General features: G+C 41.3%; 4 protein-coding genes and 2 long non-coding RNA genes across 10 annotated transcripts; 3 read left to right on the top strand and 3 right to left on the bottom strand.

The window, feature by feature from the left end:
- Positions 1-440: 440 nt before the first annotated feature.
- LOC127762729 (uncharacterized) lies at positions 441-4,641 on the bottom strand. The gene is made up of 4 exons (XR_008015556.1): positions 4,480-4,641; positions 4,337-4,369; positions 3,937-4,133; positions 441-1,182 (listed from the first exon to the last, which is right to left on the bottom strand). It is a non-coding gene; the product is annotated as an uncharacterized LOC127762729 (long non-coding RNA).
- On the top strand, positions 1,709-3,868 carry LOC127762719 (receptor-like protein 3). Its single transcript, XM_052287193.1, has one exon. It carries the CDS (start codon positions 1,709-1,711, stop codon positions 3,866-3,868), a length of 2,160 nt encoding a protein of 719 aa, XP_052143153.1.
- A 3,685-nt stretch (positions 4,642-8,326) lies between the features above and the next one.
- Positions 8,327-13,787, bottom strand: LOC127762724 (GDP-mannose transporter GONST3-like). Of its 3 annotated transcripts, XM_052287199.1 has the most exons (7): positions 13,630-13,787; positions 11,555-12,669; positions 11,136-11,246; positions 10,720-10,806; positions 9,054-9,511; positions 8,760-8,896; positions 8,327-8,691 (listed from the first exon to the last, which is right to left on the bottom strand). In XM_052287199.1, the coding sequence occupies exon 2, from the start codon at positions 12,667-12,669 to the stop codon at positions 11,560-11,562; it is 1,110 nt and encodes a 369-aa protein (XP_052143159.1). In that variant the 5' UTR covers positions 13,630-13,787; the 3' UTR covers positions 8,327-8,691; positions 8,760-8,896; positions 9,054-9,511; positions 10,720-10,806; positions 11,136-11,246; positions 11,555-11,559. The 3 variants fall into 3 exon arrangements, with proteins under 3 accessions (XP_052143159.1, XP_052143157.1, XP_052143158.1); XM_052287197.1 differs by having other exon boundaries at positions 11,136-12,669; XM_052287198.1 differs by having other exon boundaries at positions 8,779-8,896; positions 11,136-12,669.
- On the top strand, positions 8,456-10,724 carry LOC127762718 (receptor-like protein 3). The gene has a single exon (XM_052287192.1). It carries the CDS (start codon positions 8,456-8,458, stop codon positions 10,628-10,630), a length of 2,175 nt encoding a protein of 724 aa, XP_052143152.1. The 3' UTR covers positions 10,631-10,724.
- Positions 13,788-15,921: 2,134 nt separating the features above from the next.
- LOC127762728 (uncharacterized) lies at positions 15,922-22,180 on the bottom strand. 3 transcript variants are annotated; one of them, XR_008015555.1, is made up of 4 exons: positions 21,881-22,180; positions 17,353-17,565; positions 17,000-17,237; positions 15,922-16,706 (listed from the first exon to the last, which is right to left on the bottom strand). It is a non-coding gene; the product is annotated as an uncharacterized LOC127762728 (long non-coding RNA). The 3 variants fall into 3 exon arrangements; XR_008015553.1 differs by having other exon boundaries at positions 15,922-16,454; XR_008015554.1 differs by lacking the exon at positions 21,881-22,180 and adding an exon at positions 18,058-18,167 and having other exon boundaries at positions 15,922-16,454.
- Positions 18,006-21,886, top strand: LOC127762717 (tyrosine-sulfated glycopeptide receptor 1-like). Its single transcript, XM_052287191.1, has 2 exons — positions 18,006-21,166; positions 21,354-21,886. Exon 1 carries the CDS (start codon positions 18,006-18,008, stop codon positions 21,144-21,146), a length of 3,141 nt encoding a protein of 1,046 aa, XP_052143151.1. The 3' UTR covers positions 21,147-21,166; positions 21,354-21,886.
- Positions 22,181-23,401: the final 1,221 nt, after the last annotated feature.

The following is a 23,401-nucleotide window of genomic DNA, read 5'->3' as shown; positions in this document are numbered from 1 at the left end:
GCCAGAGTGGTGCTGCTGGTTTGATATCGAGTCACATCGTTTCGCCTATAATTGATTAAAAGCGGTAACTATTAGTAATTAAAAATTAATTTATAGGTAAAACTGTTATATATACTATGATAAAAACATAAAAAATAGTTTTAAAATTAAGTTTTGAAATTTAAATTTTGGTTGCGGCTAAGAGTATTAGAAAGCACTCATTGCAAGAAGCATGACGAGATTGGTCGTCCCATCTTTTAAATAAGTAGTGTAGATATGATCAAGTGATATCCAGGGTTTACCAAACCACGGTTTGGTGGTTACCACCATCTCACGGTTTGGTGGTTACCGCGGTAACAACGCAGTTATCATAAAAACCACATGGTTAACACGAGATATACCATGGTTTCAAAAACTAAAAAAGTTACCGCATGTGATAACTGCGATAACCGCACGATTTGGTAAACCCTGGTGATATCCTGATCAGCATTTGATAAGGCATCTTATTCTCAATTTCTGATGAGCATGCTATTGCACAAAGTACAGCAAGCATGTCATCTTGCGCAGAATTCATCCAAATGTACCAACAAGCTGCTGAAAAAGAAAATTAATAGCTCCGTCCCAAAATATATAGTTACCTTTAGGTAGCAGTCCGAAACTAAGCACCAAGATATAATATACAAGCTCATTATGAGAGCTGAGACGATCTAAGATAATATCAGACCGTCTGAATATGCAAATGTAAGAACTGTCTGTGAAAGAAATTTCAGAGACTTTGTTGAAATTTTGTATAGAACAACGAGGGTCATGAACTGAAAAGGAAATGAGAACAATAGACTACTATTAGATAGCACTACCGCTGTACAGGCTTACAACACAACCTTTACTTGAAACTTGAAGCCTTGAACAAACTTTGTTCAGCCATGCAAAAGCAAAAGCATTCCAGAAGCACACAATCATGTACTATACCTGCATCAATTACTGTTTTAGTAGTGTAGCCAAACCGTTTCAAGATAAAAAGAAAAAGAAGAGGTAATGTAACCAACTGAGGTCAATCTTTTGATTGCTGTAAAAGATTATCGCAAGCCAAGAACAGTCAACAGTCACAAATCCATTGTTGACAAAGGACTCAAATGCAGCTGCTGGAATTACTGAGATTAGAAGCACGGTGCTCGGCTGTACGCCTGTACGCCATACCTCCATCTAGGAAAAAAAAGAATAAGGAAATCACTAGAGGGCATAGACCTGGACTATGACTCTGCTTTAGGACTAAACGAATGGAGAATTTAACAAATAGTAACCCGGCAAAAAATTAACAAATAGTAGTCAAGTGGTAACTGTAAGAGGAAAAATCCGATTTAGGGCATGTTCAGTTGATCCCCATGAGGGAGAGATTGAAGGGATTTATTCCACACCTATTGTGGTGTGGAATTATTCTCCCTCAATCCTCTCCAACCCCATTTAATCCCTTCTAAACTGAACAAGGACTTAAGTGGAAGCACTCCTGTCAAGCTTCATGAACCAATACATAAGATTGGGAAAAGAAAACAGAAAGACGGAATTCCCAAACCTAAGCACAGTACCAAGCCAGTGAGGTCAACACTCCATCAGCTTATAACTCTTCGATGCTTTGCCAATATAGCTCAGGAACTGTGGTTTTGCACACAATACCAGCCTACCTAGTATATCAAGCTCACTATTCTGTCACAGCTTCCAAAGGATACAAACCATGAAGCCGCACTCTTGGCGCAGCAACAAAACCAGAAGGTTTTGCATAAATTTCTTTGATCCTGCTCTTGTGTTGCTGCTGCTGACTTTCATCTCTCCTGTTGATTCATGCACCAAGCAGGAGAGACATTCCCTCCTCCGGTTCCTCGCTGGGTTATCACAAGATGGTGGCCTCGCCGTGTCATGGCAGAATAGTCCAAATTGTTGCACCTGGGAAGGGATAATCTGTGGAGAAGATGGTGCAGTAACTGAGCTATTACTGGCCTCAAGAGGCCTACAAGGGTGCATCTCATCATCCCTGAGCGAGCTTACCAGCTTGTCGCGACTCAACCTGTCGTACAACTTGCTCTCCGGTGGGCTTCCATCAGAGCTGATATCCACTAGCAGCATCGTCGTCCTTGATGTCAGCTTTAACCGCCTAGATGGAGAACTACATGAGCTGAATTCGTCATCACCTGACCGGCCTCTCCAGGTACTGAATATCTCGAGCAACCTGTTTACGGGAGCATTTCCGTCCACCACATGGGAGAAAATGAGCAACCTGTTTGCAATCAATGCAAGCAACAACAGTTTTACTGGCTACATACCTTCCACTTTTTGTATCAGCTCATCATCCCTTGCTATGCTTGATCTTTCTTACAACCAATTCAGTGGCAACATCCCCCATGGGATAGGTAAATGCTGTTCCCTTAGAATGCTAAAGGCTGGTCACAACAACATCATTGGGACCCTGCCAGATGATCTCTTCAGTGCCACTTCATTGGAGTACCTCTCCTTTGCTAACAATGGTTTGCAAGGAACAATTAATGGTGCACTCATAATAAAGCTCAGTAATCTTGTTTTTGTTGATCTTGGCTGGAATAGATTCAGTGGCAAGATCCCAAATTCTATTGGCCAGCTAAAGAGGCTAGAGGAGCTTCACATGAGCAGCAACAACTTATCTGGAGAGCTGCCGTCATCCTTGGGCGAGTGCACATATCTAGTAACCATCAACCTCAGCAGCAACAAGTTCACAGGAGAGCTTGCCAATGTTAACTTCTCCAACCTGCCCAATCTGAAAGCATTAGATTTTTCCGGGAATGATTTCACCGGCACCATTCCAGAGAGCATCTACTCATGCAGCAATTTGACTTTGTTGCGCCTATCTGCCAATAGGCTTCATGGCCAGCTGACAAAGAATATAGGAAATCTGAAGTCTATCATATTCTTATCTATTTCCTATAACAATTTTACAAACATAACTAATACCCTTCACATACTGAAGAGCTTAAGGAACCTCAGTGTCTTGTTTATGGGGAGCAACTTCAAGAATGAAGCTATGCCACAGGATGAAAAAATTGATGGTTTCAAGAATATTCTAGGTCTTGGGATAAACGACTGTGCACTGTCTGGAAAAGTACCTAATTGGTTCTCAAAGCTCAGAAATTTGCAGGTTTTAGTTTTATACAACAATCAACTCAGTGGACCTATACCAACCTGGATCAATAGCCTAAACTTCCTCAAGTATGTAGACATATCCAATAATAGCCTTTCAGGAGAAATACCGGCAGCACTAATGGAGATGCCAATGCTAAAATCAGACAAGATTGCAGATTACACAGACCCAAGACTCTTTCAGTTTCCAGTTTATGTAGGTTGTATGTGTTTTCAGTACTGTACAATTACCGCTTTCCCTAAAATGTTGAATCTAGGTAACAACAAATTAACTGGTGCCATCCCCATGGAGATTGGTGAGTTAAAAGCACTCGTTTCACTCAACTTGAGCTTCAACAACCTAAACGGGGAAATCCCACAATTGGTGACCAACCTCAGAAATCTGATGGTTCTAGACCTGTCATACAACCATCTTACAGGTGCAATCCCATCAGCACTGGTGAGCCTTCACTTCCTTTCTGAATTCAACATTTCCTACAATGACCTTGAAGGGCCTGTACCAATTGGAGGCCAGTTCAGCACATTTCCAAGTTCTAGTTTTGCTGGGAACCCAAAGCTATGTAACCCTATGCTTGTACACCATTGCAATTTGGCAGAAGCAGCTCCAACTTCCCCTACCTCAAGAAAGCAGTATATCGACCAGGTTGTCTTTGCAATTGCATTTGGTGTATTCTTTGGAGTAGGTGTGCTATATGATCAGCTAATAATGCCCAGATATTTTGGCTAAACCAGTTATGATCAAGTCAATAAATAATGTGTGCTGTGCTGGTTCATAGATAAGAAATGGGTAGTAACCTCAATTGGTTCTCATTTCAGCAAGGCTTGATTCCTTCGATTGTAAGCCTAATCTATCTGTAATTTTTTTTTGTTCTTTCCCCAATTCCTTAATGAAATTTGGTCGCCGTTCCTTCGGCCGACCCGGCAAAAAGCAAGGCTTGATTCAGTGGCTCCAACCCCAGCAAGATGAATCCTCCGACTGACCAGCTCGTGATCTGGTAGTTAAAAGTTCAGTTAATACAGTCTGCTCCAAAAATTACAATTGGAAGGGACTGACTGAACTGAGATCTGCTGGTAAATTATTCATGTCACGATTATACATACAATGAATACATCCAAATTGTTCTTGTATTATTCTTACAGAAATGTTCTTGTACTAATTTGTGACTATATTTCGAATAATTTATCTGCTACTTACCACGAGCGGTCCGCTAATCCGCAACCAATGACACTGCAATACCGCATCGAGAAATGCCATAAATCTCAACCAAAATTTTGCAACCACGGTGCCAATCTCTAAACGAAACTGGAGAATCAATCAGCCAGGCAGCTTTGATTTACCTCAAGAGCATAGCCCACGGCCTCCATGTAGTCACGGGATGTGAGCCTCGCCGACCATATCGCCTGTGGCCTGCCCTGCCGCTGCCGGGCTCGTCCGCCGCCGCCGCCGCCGGCGGTGGGACTTTTTTTTTTTGGTGTGCGATGCTGACTTGGGCTAATTTGTTTGGGCCATACGGGCTTCATGTCCAGCCGTTTGGGCCGGGAGCACACAGCTCAGGAAAAAGTTCACCATTGGTTCCTTCATCAGAGGTCGAGTTTCATTTAAGTCCCTTAACCACAAAACAAGATATATACTCCCTCCGTTTCATAATAGAGATTTTCAGTTTTTGTTTGCAACGTTTGACCATTCGTCTTATTTAATTTTTTTTTTACAAATATAAAAAACGAAATGTTGTGCTTAAAGTACAGTAGATAATAAAGTAAGTCACAAATAAAATATATAATAATTTCAAAAAATTTTGAATAAGACGAGTAATCAAACGTTGCAAACAAAAACTTAAAATCCCTTATATTATGGGATGGAGGGAGTATTTAATAACACTCTCAACTTTTAAAACTAGTGTAAATCAAGCCCTTAGCTATTTAAATGATGGTTTTAGCTAATATGGAGTCCACGTGGCATGTTTGCATAACAAATGGCGGTATTTTTAGATATCACGGCAAACGCACACGCGCGCACACACCACTACAACGCAACATCACACTCACACCCCCGAATGTGTCCCCTAACATGCTATAAGAGACAAAAACCAACAGCACATTCATGATCTTACTGAAATCCTGTTGAAAGCACATCTACATGTGCATAATATTATGATTTTGAACCCCGATGAGTAGAATCTTCATCACCACACCAGAAATGGCGGTTCGGCTTCATGTCCTGAATTGATGATTTCTAGTCCAGCATAGCCAGCCCATCATCACCTATTACTGGACCAGAAATGCCATGGCTCAGTGTAAGAAGCCTTCGTAGTTAAGAAAAATAAATTGCGCTTTACACATGAATTTACATTTTTTAAAAAACTTTTCACGTAGCTTTATGTTTAGCACCTACTTTCACGCTACAACTTTGCAAACTTTGCACTAGGTTGCGTCATATAACTAAAAGAAAATCTTGTAAAATATAAGTAAAACTTTTGAAACTTCTTCAATTTATACAATGTTTCACAACGTTTCCTTAAGAACTTTATGAGCTTTCATGAAATTTTAATAGGTTTGTTGATATATCTTGGTGTTAAGTGAAACTTATTTCAATATAACTTGATGCTAAGTGAAAAAGTATGTGCTAAACTACATGCAAAACCTGGTGTAAAGCGAAACGCGACACATTTATCCGGTGCAAAATACAATTTACTAACAAAAAGGTTAATAATAGGGGACATTTTTGTTATTTGAAGCGAGTTATAAGCTACCATGAATATATAATATAGTATGTCATCTTTGATAAGTTAAATAATATCATCAAAGATGATGAGAAGATACCGCTATTAAACTACTCCCTCCGTTCTAAAATATTGGGCACAACTACTTTTTAAAGGTGTTTTATAATGTAAGACGTGCATGCATGCATGACAATTAATAGCACCTCCTCTCTCCTAAACTATTATTTTTTAAATCCTATAATCACAAGATGTTTAATTCTATTGGGTGCATGCGTTATATTAGTTGGGATGATTCAAACAAAGAGGTGATAATAATTATTTCTTGGTCTTTAGGTTAAGGATGGTTGTGCCTTATATTTTGGAATGAAGGGAGTAGTTGATACCTCGTGCTCTGCTACGAAATATGTGGATAAATGTATGTTATACATTATAAAAATGATAGATGTGTATATTTAAATGATGTGAAAATAATGATTTGACATTGCTTGCATATTGAGTTCTAAAAATACAACAAAATTATAAATGATATAGCATGTTTGCGTGATATTTAAAATACTCTACATAATAATTGCTAGTGGGTGATGATGTGGCACATTTGTATGTAATTTAAAATACTCTAAATAATAATTGTTAGTGAATGATGATGTGAATACTTAGAGCAAGTATAATAGTAGGCTATAAGCCGGCTAAATGCTGAGGTGGAGGAGAGAAGAGAGGAGAGAGAGGAGAATCGGGCTGTAAACTTACAGCCGGCTTGGACACAAGAACCAAGAAATTCTGTGAGGGAGACAAGTGAGCCCTATATTGATTATAAGCTAACTATTATATGGGTAGGCTAAGAGAAAGCTATAAAAAACCTTATAGCCAACAGGTCGGCTGTATTATTAGCCTTGCTCTTATATGTTGAGTTTTATAAGTTAGTGAGCATTAAATTGCTAGTGAGTTATACTAAGATAAGATTAAAGATGGAGCGAATAAGAGAAACAAATATATCATAAATTCATCTCTGACCGCCGCCTTCGGTCTTTGGAATATGAGTGATGTATGACCAGTTTAGTCTTGACCAACTATTTTAGCTAAAATAGTTAGTGACCTGCGGCCCTTGTTTCTCTTATACTTAAGTTTTTAAACCAAATTTTAAATTTTAAAGTTTAATTTTGAAGTTGATTTTGTAGTTTTTTCCATAGTATTTTATTTTACAACATTTTTTTAACGTTAAAAACATGTTTATAAAAGTTTTATTTATAAATTATTTTTAGGTTGTTAATAGGTGGTACGAATAAGTATAAGAATAAAAGAAACTATGGAGCTGCTGATCTTGACTCGGTCGGTCTACATTCTCAGGTTTGTTAATGGCGTCGTCGTTGCCATGGGCCCCTGGACCAAGAGGCTGCTTCGCGACACTAGCCTGTCAAAGGTCAGAAATTTTTTTCCCCTCCGTTATCAAAGTTTGGGGCCAATCCATCCATCATTTCAAGCGGCATTCAATGTCTAACAGCAGCTTATTTGACTGACATTATCATTTTCCTCCTTGAAAATAATTTGGATTCGTGTGTATTCGTTCCTTTGTCTGAACTCTTATTTATTGCAAACGACTCATTGTGATTGTGCAGATTTAAATCTAGAATTAGGTTTGAATCTAAACTATATCTAGATTTAAATCTAGAATTGAGTTTTCTATGGGACAGAGGAAGTACATGATTAGTCCTATCTAGAAGTAAATATGATCAGTGATCCTGACCAGCATTTGATAGTTAATTTATTCAGAATTTCTGATGAGCGTGCTGTTTGCACGAAGTGCAACAAACATGTCATTTTGCATGAAATTCATCCAAATGCGTTAACAATCTGCGGAAAAAAAAACTCTAAAATGACTACAGGCTTGAAGTATATCAATATTCAAATTCCGACCGTCCAGTTCATGTGACAGACCAACTGAACAACCAAGAACATGATAGTCAGAACCAAAAGTCTCATAACTGCACAAGTGAACAAGATCAATGAAAAATGCCAGGTTAATCTTAGCACGAATTCAATCTTGCCACAATGGATGAAAATTTGCAATGTACATAGCAAACATGAATTGCTACCCAAGCGGACGTGTTCTGGAAGGCAAAATTAATGCACAACTTCATATTACTGAGGTAATCTGGGATCGACCAATGAGAGAAACCAGACCTGTCTTTGCAACATAAAACATTTTTCACAAACTTTGTTGAAATTCTCCACAAGAGACAACAAAATACTACTTAGAAAGAACAACCGACACTAGGGAGAATGAAACCTCTGCAATGTACTTATCAAGAAGAAACTGTACATTCAACTTGGACCACACAGAGGTAGGATCACATGCTCTAGTTGACAAAGTAAGGCTGCACAGAAAATAAAAATGGTATGACAGGTAGCAGTATGGCTCACAAGTCCTATGGCTGCGAACACAAAATCAATATCTCCGGACTTCAAACGAAACAATAATTCAATTAAGTACATAATATATGCATTCAGTTGTGTACATATATGCTCAACGAACAATGTCATTTTTCGCGAACATTAGCTGCCAAATTCAACTCCAAAGATCTGTGATAAGAGAGACCATGAAGATGGCACCCCATTCTGCGTGGAGAAGCAGGGTAGTGATGCCTTTCTCTGGCCTCGCTGCTTCCTCGTTATGTCTGCTGCTGTTGCTGCTCCCCATGGCCGTCTCCACCATTGCGTGCCTCAAGCAGGAGAAGAACTCTCTCCTCCGGTTCCTTGCTGGGCTAGCACACGACAATGGCATCGCCATGTCATGGCGGAATGGCATGGACTGCTGCGCGTGGGAAGGCATCACCTGCAGTGAAGATGGGGCTGTCATTGAGGTCTCTCTTGCCTCTAAAGGCCTTGAAGGGAGGATCTCACCGTCGCTGGGAGAGCTCACCAGCTTGTCGCACCTCAACCTGTCGTATAACTCGCTCACCGGTGGCCTTCCGGCAGAGCTGATGTCCTCTGGTAGCATCGTTGTCCTTGATGTCAGCTTCAACCACCTCAACGGCAACCTGCAAGAGCTGAATTCATCAGTATCTAACCAGCCACTGCAGGTACTGAATATCTCAAGCAACCAGTTTACAGGAGCATTTCCCTCCACCACATGGGAGAAAATGAGAAACCTGGTTGCAATCAACGCGAGCAACAACAGTTTTACCGGGCATATACCTTCCTCTTTCTGCATCGGCTCGCCATCTTTTGCTGTTATTGACATTGGCTACAATCAGTTCAGTGGCAGCATCCCCCCAGGAATAGGTAACTGCTCTGCCCTTAGAATGCTAAAAGCTGGTAACAACAACATTAGTGGGGCCCTCCCGGATGATCTGTTCCGTGCCACATCATTGGAGTACCTCTCTTTTGCTAACAACGGTTTGCAAGGAACAATTAATGGTGCACTCATCATAAAGCTCAGTAATCTTGTTTTTGTTGATCTTGGCTGGAACAGATTCAGTGGCAAGATCCCAAATTCTATTGGTCAGCTAAAGAGACTAGAGGAGCTTCACATGAGCAGCAACAACTTATCTGGAGAGCTTCCATCATCCTTGGGCGAGTGCACAAATCTAGTAATCATCAACCTCGGCACCAACAAGTTCACAGGAGAGCTTGCCAATGTTAACTTCTCCAACCTGCCCAATCTGAAAGCATTAGATTTTTCCTGGAATAATTTCACCGGCACCATTCCAGAGAGCATCTACTCATGCAGCAATTTGACTTGGTTGCGCCTATCTGCCAATAGGCTTCATGGCCAGTTGTCAAAGAATATAGGAAATCTTAAGTCTATCACCTTCTTATCTATTTCCTACAACAATTTTACAAACATAACTAATACCCTTTACATACTCAAGAGCTTAAGGAACCTCACTGTCTTGTTTATGGGGAGCAACTTCAAGAATGAAGCTATGCCACAGGATGAAGCAATTGATGGTTTTAAGAATATTCAGGGTCTTGCCATAGAGCGTTGTGCACTGTATGGTAAGATACCTAATTGGTTATCAAAGCTCAGAAATTTGCAGGTTTTAACTTTATACAGCAATCAACTCAGTGGACCAATACCGACCTGGATCAATAGCCTTAACTTCCTTAAGTATGTGGATGTATCCAATAATAGCCTTACAGGAGAAATACCAGCGGCACTAATGGAGATGCCAATGCTAAAGTCAGACAAGGTTGCAGATAACTCAGAACAAAGAGCTTTTACATTTTCGTTTTATGCGGGTGCATGTTTGTGTTTGCAGTACCATACAACTACTGCTCTCCCTGAAATGTTGAATCTAGGTAACAACAATTTCACTGGTGTGATCCCCATGGAGATTGGTGAGTTAAAAGAACTTGTTTCACTCAACTTGAGCTTCAACAACTTAAATGGAGAGATCCCAGAATCGATCAGCAACCTCAAGAACCTGATGGTTCTAGACCTGTCATACAACCATCTGACAGGTGCAATCCCTCCAGCACTGGTGAACCTTCACTTCCTTTCTGAATTCAACGTTTCCTACAATGACTTTAAAGGGCCTGTACCAATCGGAGACCAGTTCAGCACATTTCCAAGTTCTAGTTTTGCTGGAAACCCAAAGCTATGCAGCCCTATGCTTGTGCACCATTGCAATTCAGCAGAAGCAGCTCCAACCTCCGCTATCTTCACAAAGCAGTATATAGACAAGGTAGTGTTTGCCATCGCATTTGGTGTGTTCTTTGGAGTAGGTGTGCTATATGATCAGATAATCATGTACAAATATTTTGGCTAAACTAGCTATGACCAAGTCAATCAACAGCGTACCGTGTGCATGCTGGTTCCTAGATAAGCAATAAGTAGTGATCTCTATGTGTTTCTTACTCTAGCAAGGCTGATTCAGTGGCTCCATCCCCAGCAAGATGAACACCCCAGGCAAACCCAAATACCTCAATTGTCCAGCTCTGTTATCTGGTAGTGAAATTCAGTTAGATACAGTTAGATACAGTCTGCTCCAAACAGTAGAAAATTGGAAGGGACTGAAGTGTACTGAAATCTGATACTAAGTACATGAATACTGCCGCAATTATACGTGAATGCAAATTGTTCTTGACTTCTTGTATTGTTCTCAAATAAATACTACTCCTAACTGCGATTTACCACAAGCGGGCCACTAGTCTGCAACCAACGAAACTGCAATACCGCATCCAGAAACACCATAAATCTCAACCATTTTTTTCACAGCGACGTCCCAATCCCTAAACAAGACTGGATAATCAACCAAGCAGCTTTGATTTTACCTCAAGAGCATATATAGCCCACGGCCTCACGGAGTCAGAGACTCAGGGTACGTGACCCTCGTTTCCTGCACGCCGACGCTATCGCCTGCGGCCTGCCCTGCCGGGCGCGTCCTGTATAGAAATGGGTAACCACCCTGTATTATCAATGAAACAGCACATTGTATACGAAGTATCCAGTTCGACTATGTTACGGGATTCTTTGATAATTGATACCCTACCACAGGTCTAACAAATAAATATGGTCTACTACTAAACAAAGAATTGCAAAGTGACATTAAGTTTTCTCTGTGATTTTTCATGCCAACGGCATTTCAAGGTTCTCATATGACGAATGAATATCCTTTGGCCAAATGATCCTTCCCAAGCATCCCAAATGGTTCAGGGAAGCTGTCTTAAGATATCAACGCCAAATTTCCTACCAGGCTTAAGATGATGTTTGCTTCTGAGTTGAGCTGTTTTCATGCCCTTGCTGCATCTCCAGCAACTTCTGCTGCTCCTCATCATTCTCCTCTTTTGGCTCAGCCTTGGGGGCCTTAGGTTTTGTGGTGGACTGCTGGTAGAGAACACCACCAGACATGCAGATCAAGAGCCCAATTGTTCCCACAAAGGAGGCATGCTTGTCCCAGATAAGGAGATTAATCACAACAGTCAGGAGCTTGTTCACTATACCGAGCACGGTAAATCCAGTTGCCGAGATAGCCTGTCTGCAGGAGAACCCGAAGAAGGATATAGATAGCCCGAACAAGCATGACAGAGCAACAGGAAGAATGACATCAGTTGAAAGCCAGTTTGTCACTTTAGCATTGTCGCCCTTCATCTGATTAAGCTCCCCCGTTAGAAGCATCTCAAGAGGGAAGAGCATGAAAGCCTCCAGATTGTTGTAAAGCACAAGGCCCCATGTGTTCAGGCCAATGGTCATGACAACGTGCTTGATGTAGACAAAGTCAATGGACATGCTTGTAAGATATGCCACTGCCCAGGTGTAAGCAGTCACAGTGAACTGGTTGTCTGTGAAAACATAGATCACACTTCCACCAAGTATAGTTGAAAGCGAAAGCCATGTCTTGAGTGATAGCCATGGTTGGTGAAGGTAAAGGGTCTCTCCAATGGCCACAAAAATTGGCACAGCAGAGCGAAACACGATGAAAGTGTCCACATTGGCATGGAGTAGAAGTTCACTGTTTGTGAAGATGGAGATGTAGAACATCACAGCAGCAGGCAAGAACTTCCACATGGTCCTCAAATTAAGGCCATCATGCTCAATAAGCTTTAGTTGTCCACATAAGAGAACTCCAACAACACTAGTGAAGTACTGTGAAGCTGTCAATGCTCCAGGGTAAGGAAATTTCATGACTGCCCATTTTTTGATAATGGAGAGCAGAGATGCTGACAGGCAATAACCAGCAGCCACACCATAGACTGAAGCTTGTTGCAGAAGAATGTTCAACGTGTTACTCCAAGCTCCAGTTTTCTGGACAGCACTTGAATCCTCAGCTGATGCAGCTTCTTTTGAGGGCTCTGATAGATTAGACATCTAGGCAATGCAAAGCAAAAATTTCAATAAAAAGTTAGCTCACAAAAACCATACTGAAGCTGACAAAAACCAAATGGAACAAAACAAAATAATTAGAAACTTTAATCAATATTGGTGTTTGTAACATGGTGAAATATTTGGCATTGCTGGAACCTATTTGATTTTTAGCCCTTATCTTGCTCCTAAAGTTAATAGCAATGTGACAATATACCAAGGTACTGGACAAAGCAGAGGAACACTTAAAAAATGTTTGCTAACAATAATTATCTAAATTCTTGATAGACCCCATGCACCTGAGTCCACCCATGGATTTTCACATCCCAATGAAAGCTTTATATTATCATTTTAGCTCCACTCACACAGTTATACAAAACTTGGCTTGTTAAAGAGATCTCTCTTTGGACTGGAAATAGTACACAACTTGTTAGCAGAAAGCCAAAATGTACATCAACATAATACCAGCTAAATATAGCTGTAAACATATCCAATATTGAGAGATCAAACTCTCCAGATTAGCTAGCATCAAGTATGCAAGAAGAAAACAAGCACTTTCAAGTCATACATATTGCAAAAAAAAAGAAAAAAGAAAAAAGAAATATGGCCTGATCCACAATATATGGGATGCAATATGTTAATTTACCACACAGAACAAAGTGTGCTCATCAAATGATGCTCTTTCTACTATGAGTTTACAACACTGAGAAGTAAACTCTTTTTTTTTTGGGAGGACTGAAGTAAACTGAAATCTGTTAGTAGATGCATCGTCTTAAAATTATACGTGAATGCAAATGTTCTTGTATTAATTAGTGGCTACATTTCGAATATTTTTCATGTGCAATTTACAACGAGTGGGCCGCTAATCCGCATCGAGAAATGCCACAAACCTCAACCAAAGTTTTTGCAGCCACGCCCCAATCCCTAAACAAAGACAGGATAATCAACCAAGAAGCTTTGATTTACCTCAAGAGCGCATACCCCACGGCCTCCACGGACAGCTCCGTCGTCCTGCGCGCACCCTATCTACGGGCTACGGCGGCGGCCTGACCCGCCGGGCGCATCTGCCGCGAGCCTCCGCCCGCCGGCGCGAGTTGGAGGCCGCAGTTTGGCCGGCGAGGATGGTGAGGTGAGATGGTTCTTCAGATGGGCAGATCGCCTGTAGGAGATCGACCGGGCCTCCAACATGGGCCTCGGGCTGCGGGTTGGCTCGGATTTGTTTGGGCCATTTGGGCCGGGAGGTGATCCGTACAAATGTGAGCAGGGCCCATCACCCGTTGGTGCACCAGAAATCACTTCGGCAACGGTCTGCACTCGGAATGAGTTCACTTTAGGTACCTTCAATTTGTCGAAAATGCTGGGGACCGGGGGCCGATCCAGCGGAAAAATATCCGGCGCCCTCCCCCACGCACGGGCGCCTCCGGCTGACTCCCACGCGTCCCTACCATAGGCGCCCCGTTGCAACAAATCTTTCACATATTACGGAAACCTCCTATTAAGGGAATCCGTTTCATTTTTTTTCACCAATAATGTTTCAGCTAGTGTACTTAAAATGTTTCACTATGTATAGATCAAATGTTACAGTGGATGAAATATTCTTTCGCTATTTGCTGAAATGTTGTTTTGATATAAAGTGAAACAACGCCCAATTTTTTGAGAAATCGTTTGTTTCATTTGTTGTAGCAAAATGTTTCATGGGTGATTTGGTTGTGTTTCAGCTTTTTAAACAACTAAAACAATTTCGATATACTTAGTGAAACAATTCCGATTTACTTGGTGAAACAACGTGCAACATTTAAAAATAATTCAATAATAAGCTAAATATTTTTTCCATTGGATTATATCCATGTGTGGTCTTATTTTAAAGATTTAATTGCAATGGATTTAATGGTGCTATCGGATCATGATTTGGATAAATAATTTAAGAGAAAAAATAGTTTTAAAGTTCGCTTAGGAAGTTTTGCATGCATGATGATATATGATGACGTGGGCGCCCGATTTTTCTCAGAGAAAATCAGAATTTGTCGTCAAGTCCTTGTCAACAACACCGACTAGCATGGGGAGAGAGAGAGGGGATAGAGAGAAGAGAGGAGTGAGGATGACATGTGGGGCCACATGGGCCTCACCATTTTTTATTTTCTTTGTGTGGGCAACTGACATGTGGACCCACGGGTTTTATTATTTTTTCGGATCGAATTACCACGTAAGTTACACGTAAATACCATATGGGATAAAGATCTAGTCAAATAAGTCATGTAGGCGCCACGCTGCCACGTCAGCCAAACCTAGAGACAATACTGCCAGGGGACCTCGTTTGACTGGTTTTATAAGTTGGAGGATACGTTATATGATTATATCCGATTTCTAGGGCTGAATTTTAGACTCGAAGACAAATTAAGAGATATAAAGTGAACTTATTCTTCTGCACTCAGCACAGCAAATCAGCCTGCACGAGAAAAGAAAAAACACAAGACCTTTCCTTCGAACAGAGGAATTATGCGTGAACTTTAAAGAAAATGAATCAGCTTTTTGTGAACACATTCTCGCATTTCAAACGAGAACTATAACAGTTTTGTTATGCTGGATATCAAATTGCAGTAGCATGCAGTTTTCTTCGTACACGACTTGACTTTATTTTTTTTTCCAGCGATAACAAGTGCCAAATATCCAAATACATTTGTCGTATACGAGCCAGTCCACAACTCCACTACCAAGGACAGTTCACACCGCCATCTCCTCCATTCCATTTCATTCCGATCGGAATGAGACACTGAAGAAACAACAAATTACATTTTTTATAAAAAAAAATTGCAGAATCCACGGGACGATGGAGTAAAAAACAAACAAAATTTTCCTCTGAAGACTTCAGAACAAGGAGAAAACTTTCTGAACCTGAAGACTGCAGACCGAGACACGGACACACGGCCAACGAACGCGTCGGCAGCAATAACGTAGCGGCGGTCCGAATCATTCATTCATTCATTCATCGCCGGATCGCCATCATTTTTTCACAATTTTGCGCTGCAAGTGGACAGGTGTGAAACGCTAGGCGAGACTAATTTTAATCAGGGCTGTGTTTAGTTCGTGGTCCAAAAATATTTTGAAGTATATGGAACATATTTAAAGTATTAAATGTAGACTAATAATAAAACAAATTACAGATTCCGTCTGTAAACTGTGAGACGAATTTATTAAATCTAATTAATTTATCATTAGCAAATATTTACTGTAGCATCACATTGTCAAATCATGGTGTAATTAAGCTCAAAAGATTCGTCTCGCGATTTACATGTAAACTGTGCAATTGTTTTTTTCATCCATATTTAATATTCTATGTATGTATCTAAACATCTGATATGACGGAAAAGTTAGAATTTTGAAGAAAACATTTTGAATCAAAGCACGGCCCATGTATTCTTCCATAGACGATATGATATGCAGCACGACAAAAGACACAGGGCCCCGCTACTCCTATAGTGATGATTAGGATTGCTTAACGTCTACGGCTGGGTGCCTGGGTAGACCGTGTCCATGAGCCTGGAAAATCATTGGTTTCTTGTTTTGACGAAAATTGGAAAATCATTGATTGATCTGCAGTGCAGCAATCCTCTTCAGACTTCGACGTGTACGACGTGCAGCACAGCAGTACAGCGCTACAGTCGTCTGAACTGGAAATGGCCCCTATGCTGTTTCTAGAATTGGTCTTTGTGCAGCCGATCTTCTGTAATCATCTTGTGTTCCCTATGCTGTTTCTGTTCTGGCCGAAAGGATTTCTCCAGTTAGTGCAGCACCTGAAATGGTGTCAAAAGAACCATATAACCAACGACATACAACACGTATAAGAGAGAATGAAAGCATGGGAAATAAACAAGCAGAAGGGATGACACATGTAATTGCAACTATGTAATTTTCAGATGGAGGTCCTGATGGTGTTTGGTGACAGAAACTTGCTGTTACAGACAAAAACAATTTTGAGCTACCTGTATTAGCACATGGAACATCATACCGCAGAAGCTGGACATGAATATAAAGTGCAATTGCGCCTGCTACAGATCATCAGATATCAGAACGATCCGGGTTGATTTTATTAGAGGATCTCATCTGCAGATAAATGCCTTCCGAAACAACAACTGTTCAGCTAGATTAAGGTCTGGGTGGCTGAATTAGTCCCAAAGACAATGGGACGAATTAATTAAAGTGCAGCTACACCTACTACAAAGAATCAAATGATCTCACCTGAACTTTTTTAAACCAGCTCCGTATGCAAATTGGAATTAAAATAAGAAAAATATGGTTATGACAAAAGAAAGAAGGAAGAAATGGAATTCTAACAAACCTGAAGATCTGTGTGGCTTCAGTCCGTTCCATAGTCCATAGACCATGTCTACACAAGAACCAGGCTCCCCTGTGGTGTCCCAAATGATAAGCCAGCTCCCACTGGCAGCCTGCAGCCCTCACACGCTACCCAGCTTACTTCAAGTCTTCAAGCACTTCCAAAATTCAGAGATAGACACAAGAGTCATAATCCATGGTCTACAAAGATACACCAGTGGAGCCGGGAGAATGGAAAACAACTGCAAACGTGTGGAGCAAATAAGCCGAAACGCACGCTTGATAACAGAAAGTAAACGCCTTGGCCCTTGGGTCAGCAGGAAGAAGAACTGAAGAAGAGAGCACCAGATTACCCACCCAATCACCCACCAGTCGTGCTATGTTGTTTTCCAGAGCATGTACACACCATGACCACGACGACGATGATTGCTCTAAATTATATGCACCTCTCGGAATGATGCTTTGCTTGTAGTATCTGCAAAGTGGATCTTGCAAATCTTCAGAAGCTGTGTTTCTTTTCACAGAGACGAGTATTTTCCTCCTTACCAAAAGGTATGCATCCTTCAGAAGCTGTGTAAAGATTTGTGTGTTAGTACCAAGCAAACAGGTCTGTCAAGGGGAAGAGAAATGACATCAGATCAAGTGAATTTAGGCAAGCTGTAACAATGTCAATGACATAAGGATTGAAATAAAAATGATTAAAAGGAAAATAACTTGAACGGATAGTGAGGCCGACCACTTGGTTTTTCAATATATTATAGCAGGCACCCGCTAGTGCAATGTCATAATGTGAACCAAGAAGCTGCTATAGCAGTTCTTTTTTATGAAGTCCTTGACCTCTGTTTCTTTTTGATAACCATGACAAGAAAGACAGAATAAAATGGAAGTTGGAGCTGATTCTTTCGTCCTCCTCATGCTCTTTCTTGATTAGACCATCTGATGCTTTGCGCAATCAGGAACTCAGGATACAAACTCGCATCCGACTTCCATGCTAGTATCACCAGAAAACCATGCAGCCACCTCATTCTTCATACAAGACACAAAGCAACAGACTGCCCATACCTGTTCTTAGCCTTGCCCTTGTGCTGCTGCTCAACTTCACCTCTCCCACCAGTTCATGTACAGAGCAGGAGAAGAACTCCCTCCTCAATTTCCTCACGGGGCTTTCTAAGGATGGAGGCCTCAGCATGTCATGGAAGGATGGTGTGGATTGTTGCGAGTGGGAAGGGATCACCTGCAGACCAGATAGGACCGTGACTGATGTTTCACTGGCTTCTAGGCGACTCGAGGGGCACATCTCACCGTATCTTGGCAACCTGACTGGACTGCTACAACTCAACCTGTCTCACAACCAGCTATCCGGTGCCCTACCGGCAGAACTGGTGTTTTCCAGCAGTCTCATCATCATTGACGTCAGCTTTAACCGCTTGAATGGAGGTCTCAACGAGCTGCCATCTTCAACCCCTGCGAGGCCACTGCAGGTACTCAACATCTCAAGTAATTTGTTAGCAGGACAGTTTCCATCCTCCACATGGGAAGTGATGAAAAATCTGGTTGCACTCAATGCCAGTAACAACAGCTTTACTGGGCAAATACCAACTAATTTGTGCACCAACTCACCATCCTTAGCTGTGCTTGAGCTCAGTTACAACCAACTCAGTGGGAGCATTCCCTCCGAACTTGGAAACTGCTCCATGCTCAGAGTCCTCAAGGCTGGTCACAATAACCTTAGTGGGACTCTCCCAAACGAACTCTTCAATGCTACCTCGTTGGAGTGCCTCTCTTTTCCCAACAATGGTTTAGAAGGAAACATTGATAGTACATCTGTAGTAAAACTCAGTAATGTGGTAGTACTTGATCTTGGAGGGAACAACTTCAGTGGCATGATTCCAGATTCTATAGGTCAGCTCAGTAGATTGCAGGAGCTCCATTTGGACCACAATAACATGCATGGTGAACTACCATCAGCTTTGCGAAATTGCAAATATCTCACAACGATCGACCTCAGGGGCAACAGCTTCAGCGGAGATCTAGGCAAGTTCAATTTCTCCACATTGCTCAATCTGAAAACTTTAGATATTGGAATAAACAACTTCAGTGGTAAAGTTCCAGAAAGCATCTACTCATGTAGCAACTTGATTGCACTGCGTCTCTCGTACAACAATTTCCACGGTGAGCTGTCATCAGAAATAGGCAAGCTGAAGTACCTCTCGTTCCTATCTTTGAGTAACAATTCTTTTACAAATATCACGAGAGCTCTTCAGATCCTTAAGAGCTCCACGAACCTTACCACCCTGCTTATTGCGCACAACTTCTTGGAAGAAGTCATTCCACAGGATGAAACTATTGATGGTTTTAAGAATCTCCAGGTTCTCACAGTAGGCCAATGCTCATTATCAGGAAGAATACCACTATGGCTATCAAAGCTTACAAACATAGAGTTACTAGATTTATCCAACAATCAACTAACTGGACCAATACCAGACTGGATTGACTCACTAAACCACCTCTTCTTTCTGGATATATCAAACAACAGCCTAACAGGAGAAATCCCAATTACCTTGATGGGCATGCCAATGATAAGAACAGCTCAGAATAAGACCTATTTGGACCCTAGTTTCTTTGAGCTGCCTGTTTATGTCGATAAATCACTTCAATACCGCATACTTACTGCTTTTCCGACAGTGTTGAATCTAAGCCAAAACAACTTTATGGGTGTGATCCCCCCACAGATTGGTCAGTTAAAAATGCTTGTTGTACTTGATTTTAGCTACAACAACTTATCCGGAAAGATCCCAGAATCAATTTGCAGCCTCACAAGTCTGCAAGTTCTAGATTTATCCAATAACCACCTCACAGGCTCAATTCCTGGTGAACTGAATAGCCTGAACTTCCTTTCAGCATTCAATGTTTCAAACAATGACCTTGAAGGTCCTATTCCCACTGGAGCTCAGTTTAACACATTTCCAAATTCTAGCTTTGATGGTAACCCAAAGTTGTGCGGTTCTATGCTCATTCACAAATGCAAATCAGCAGAGGAATCATCAGGATCCAAAAAACAATTGAACAAAAAGGTCGTTGTTGCAATAGTATTTGGAGTGTTTTTAGGAGGGACCGTAATTGTTTTGCTATTGGGGCACTTCCTTTCCTCACTCAGGGCTGCAATTCCCAAAACAGAAAACAAAAGCAACAGTAGTAGAGATCTGGAGGCCAGTTCCTTCAACTCTGATCCAGTGCATTTGTTGGTAATGATACCACAAGGCAACACAGAAGCAAACAAACTCACATTCACTGATCTCGTGGAAGCTACAAATAACTTTCATAAGGAGAATATCATAGGGTGTGGAGGTTATGGGCTAGTGTACAAAGCTGAGTTACCCAGTGGCTCCAAACTCGCCATCAAAAAACTCAATGGAGAAATGTGCCTCATGGAAAGGGAGTTTGCAGCAGAGGTTGAAGCTCTATCCATGGCACAGCATGCCAATCTTGTGCCTTTGTGGGGATACTGCATCCTGGGAAACTCGAGGCTACTCATATATTCTTACATGGAGAATGGTAGCCTGGACGACTGGCTTCATAATAGGGAAGACGAAACCAGCTCATTTCTTGACTGGCCAACACGTTTCAAGATTGCACGAGGAGCAAGCCAGGGCCTTTTATATATCCATGATGTCTGCAAGCCTCACATTGTCCATCGTGACATCAAGTCCAGCAACATCCTACTTGATAAAGAATTCAAAGCTTATGTCGCAGATTTTGGGCTGTCAAGATTGATCCTTCCGAACAAAAACCATGTCACAACCGAGCTAGTCGGCACTCTAGGTTACATCCCACCTGAGTATGGCCAAGCATGGGTTGCTACCTTAAGAGGCGATGTGTACAGTTTTGGAGTGGTCCTGCTTGAGCTACTCACTGGAAGACGGCCTGTTTCAATCCTCTCTATATCAAAAGAACTTGTTCCATGGGTGCTAGAAATGAGGTCCAAGGGAAACCTTCTTGAGGTCCTTGATCCAACACTCCAAGGCACAGGGTATGAAGAACAGATGCTGAAGGTGCTTGAGGTTGCTTGCAAATGCGTCAACTGTAATCCTTGCATGCGGCCAACTATCAGAGAGGTAGTTTCCTGCCTGGACAGTATAGGCTCCGACTGAAGATATAGAAGACAGTCAAGGTAGATTGCAGATACACAGTGACAAAAAATGTAGCTCAGTGCATAGAGCAAACATAGTATTACGTAGTAGTAGTTTTTCTAGTCTTGTCATATGCTGTGTACAGCTGCAGACATATCACCATTTTTTTCTGTATCTTCTTAAGTGTTTAATTTCATAACCAGCCATTTCTCCTCCACTTCTTCTCAGAGTGCTGACTATGTCCAATTGGCACAAAGCATGAGGAAAGGTATAAACAAATGAAAAGATCATCCTGTTCCTTGTGTGCTCAAACAGATCAAGTGCAAGTACTAAAGCACTTAGGTGATATCAACACTCTTGTTTCTGATTGACATACATAGAAACCACTGGAGTCTAATGAATACATGCCAGAAATGTGTGATCCAGGTATGGAAGAGAATGAGAGAATGCAATGCAGTTTTGGGGGATGGTAGGGATACAACTCTGTGTGTTCACCAGAAGCTGAACACACATCTAGTCAATCAAGATACCAAGAGTACCAACCATGTAAGAAGTTCGATACTGAGAAATTAAGTCAAAATGGTTTCCATTAAAGTGAAGGTACTATGTATTGTCAGTTGTCAGTTGTTTGTTGCCGATAAACGCATTGCACATACGACTATCATTAGTTGCGGAATACGCGAATACCACACCAGCACAAATGCTACTAGCTTAGCTTGGAGTGGGAAAGAATGCAGCATAAGTGCATAACTAACCTCCACCACGAGATCTTCGACGGTCGAAGTCGCCACTGACCAGGACTGGACAAGCGATTCTCGAGCATTTCGCCGAACACCCTGAGCGCGGCGCCTCAAGCAGCGAAGAAGAAGCAGCTCCGCCTCCGCTCCACCAGGCCAGCCCTGGCATTGCGTCGAACAGTCGAAGGGCGTCGCCGTCGCGCAGCGGCAGGCTTCCCGGTGGAGGAGAAGCGCCGCGGGTGGTGGCGGAAGCCCAGGAGAGGGAGACGGGACAGCAAATCCGGCCACCCTGTCGCCGCCGGTCGCCGCAGCCTCCCCCGCCGCTATTCTTCTGGGAGAAGATGGGAAGCTTTTGGGCTCGTGTTGGGCCCGAAGTTAAACGACCACACGAGGCCCACGAATTTCAGCCCAACTTAAGAAAATTACTGCGATGTCTTCGCTCAAAAAAAAAAGAAAGAAAAACAAAACTGCGATGTCTATCTACGGTTTATATAAACGGAAGTCCGTTGTGATCAGTTCCGTTCAAACTTCCAAAAATCCATCACATTAAATGCTTGGAGCATTAAAAAAACCAATTACACAGTTTGCATGTAAATTGCGAGACGAATATTTTGAGCCTAATTACGCCATGATTTGACTATGTGATGTTATAGTAAACATTTTCTGATGATGAATTAATTAGGCTTAATAAATTCGTCTCGCAGTTTACATTCGGAGTATTTGTTATTAATCTACGTTTAATATTTCAAATGTGTGTCCGTATAATTAAAAAGATTTAGCACATGGACTAAACACGGCCCTAGTATAAATATAATCTTTGCAGAAATTGAATTATGATCGTATAAACAGAGAATGATTAGAATCACAAATTTCATATAAGCAGTAAATAAGTAAAGTCCGTGTTTAGTTTCAAAGTTTTTTTTTCAAATTTCCAACTTTTCCATCAAATCAAAATTTTTCTACACACACAAATTTCCAACTTTTCCGTCATATCGTTCCAGTTTCAACCAAACTTTTAATTTTGGCGTGAACTAAACACAGCCAAAATTGCAGATATCTCCTGCGCAAATTGGAATTAGAAACAGGAAAAAAAAATAATCATGACGAAAAGATTGGTCAACAAGACAACGGAACAAAATAATTGAAGTGCACTACACCTACTACAGAGCATCAAAATGATCTCACCTGAACTTTTTAGAAGGATCTCATAACGCGAATTGGAAATGAAATTACAAAACATGATCAACATTTTACTACCTCCGTTTGATGTTTGATCAACTTTTTTTTTGACGTTGGTTACCTCAACATTTGGTGAATGAGATAGCACCTCCATCCCAAAATATTATTACATCCGTCCCATAATAAGTGCAGTTACGAGTTTCTCTGTCCAACTTTGATCGTTCGTCTTATTTTAAAAAAATATGATTATTATTTTTATTGCTATTATACTATAAAACATGAATAGTAATTTATGCGTGCCTTATGTTTTTAGTTTTCTTTATAATAAATAAGACGGACGATAAAAGTTAGACGCGGAAA

Source organism: Oryza glaberrima, chromosome 2, assembly GCF_000147395.1.
Source record: "Oryza glaberrima chromosome 2, OglaRS2, whole genome shotgun sequence".
NCBI classification, from domain to species: domain Eukaryota; kingdom Viridiplantae; phylum Streptophyta; class Magnoliopsida; order Poales; family Poaceae; genus Oryza; species Oryza glaberrima.
Note: the sequence above shows the minus strand (reverse complement) of the source record. Positions and strands in the feature narration are given on the sequence as shown.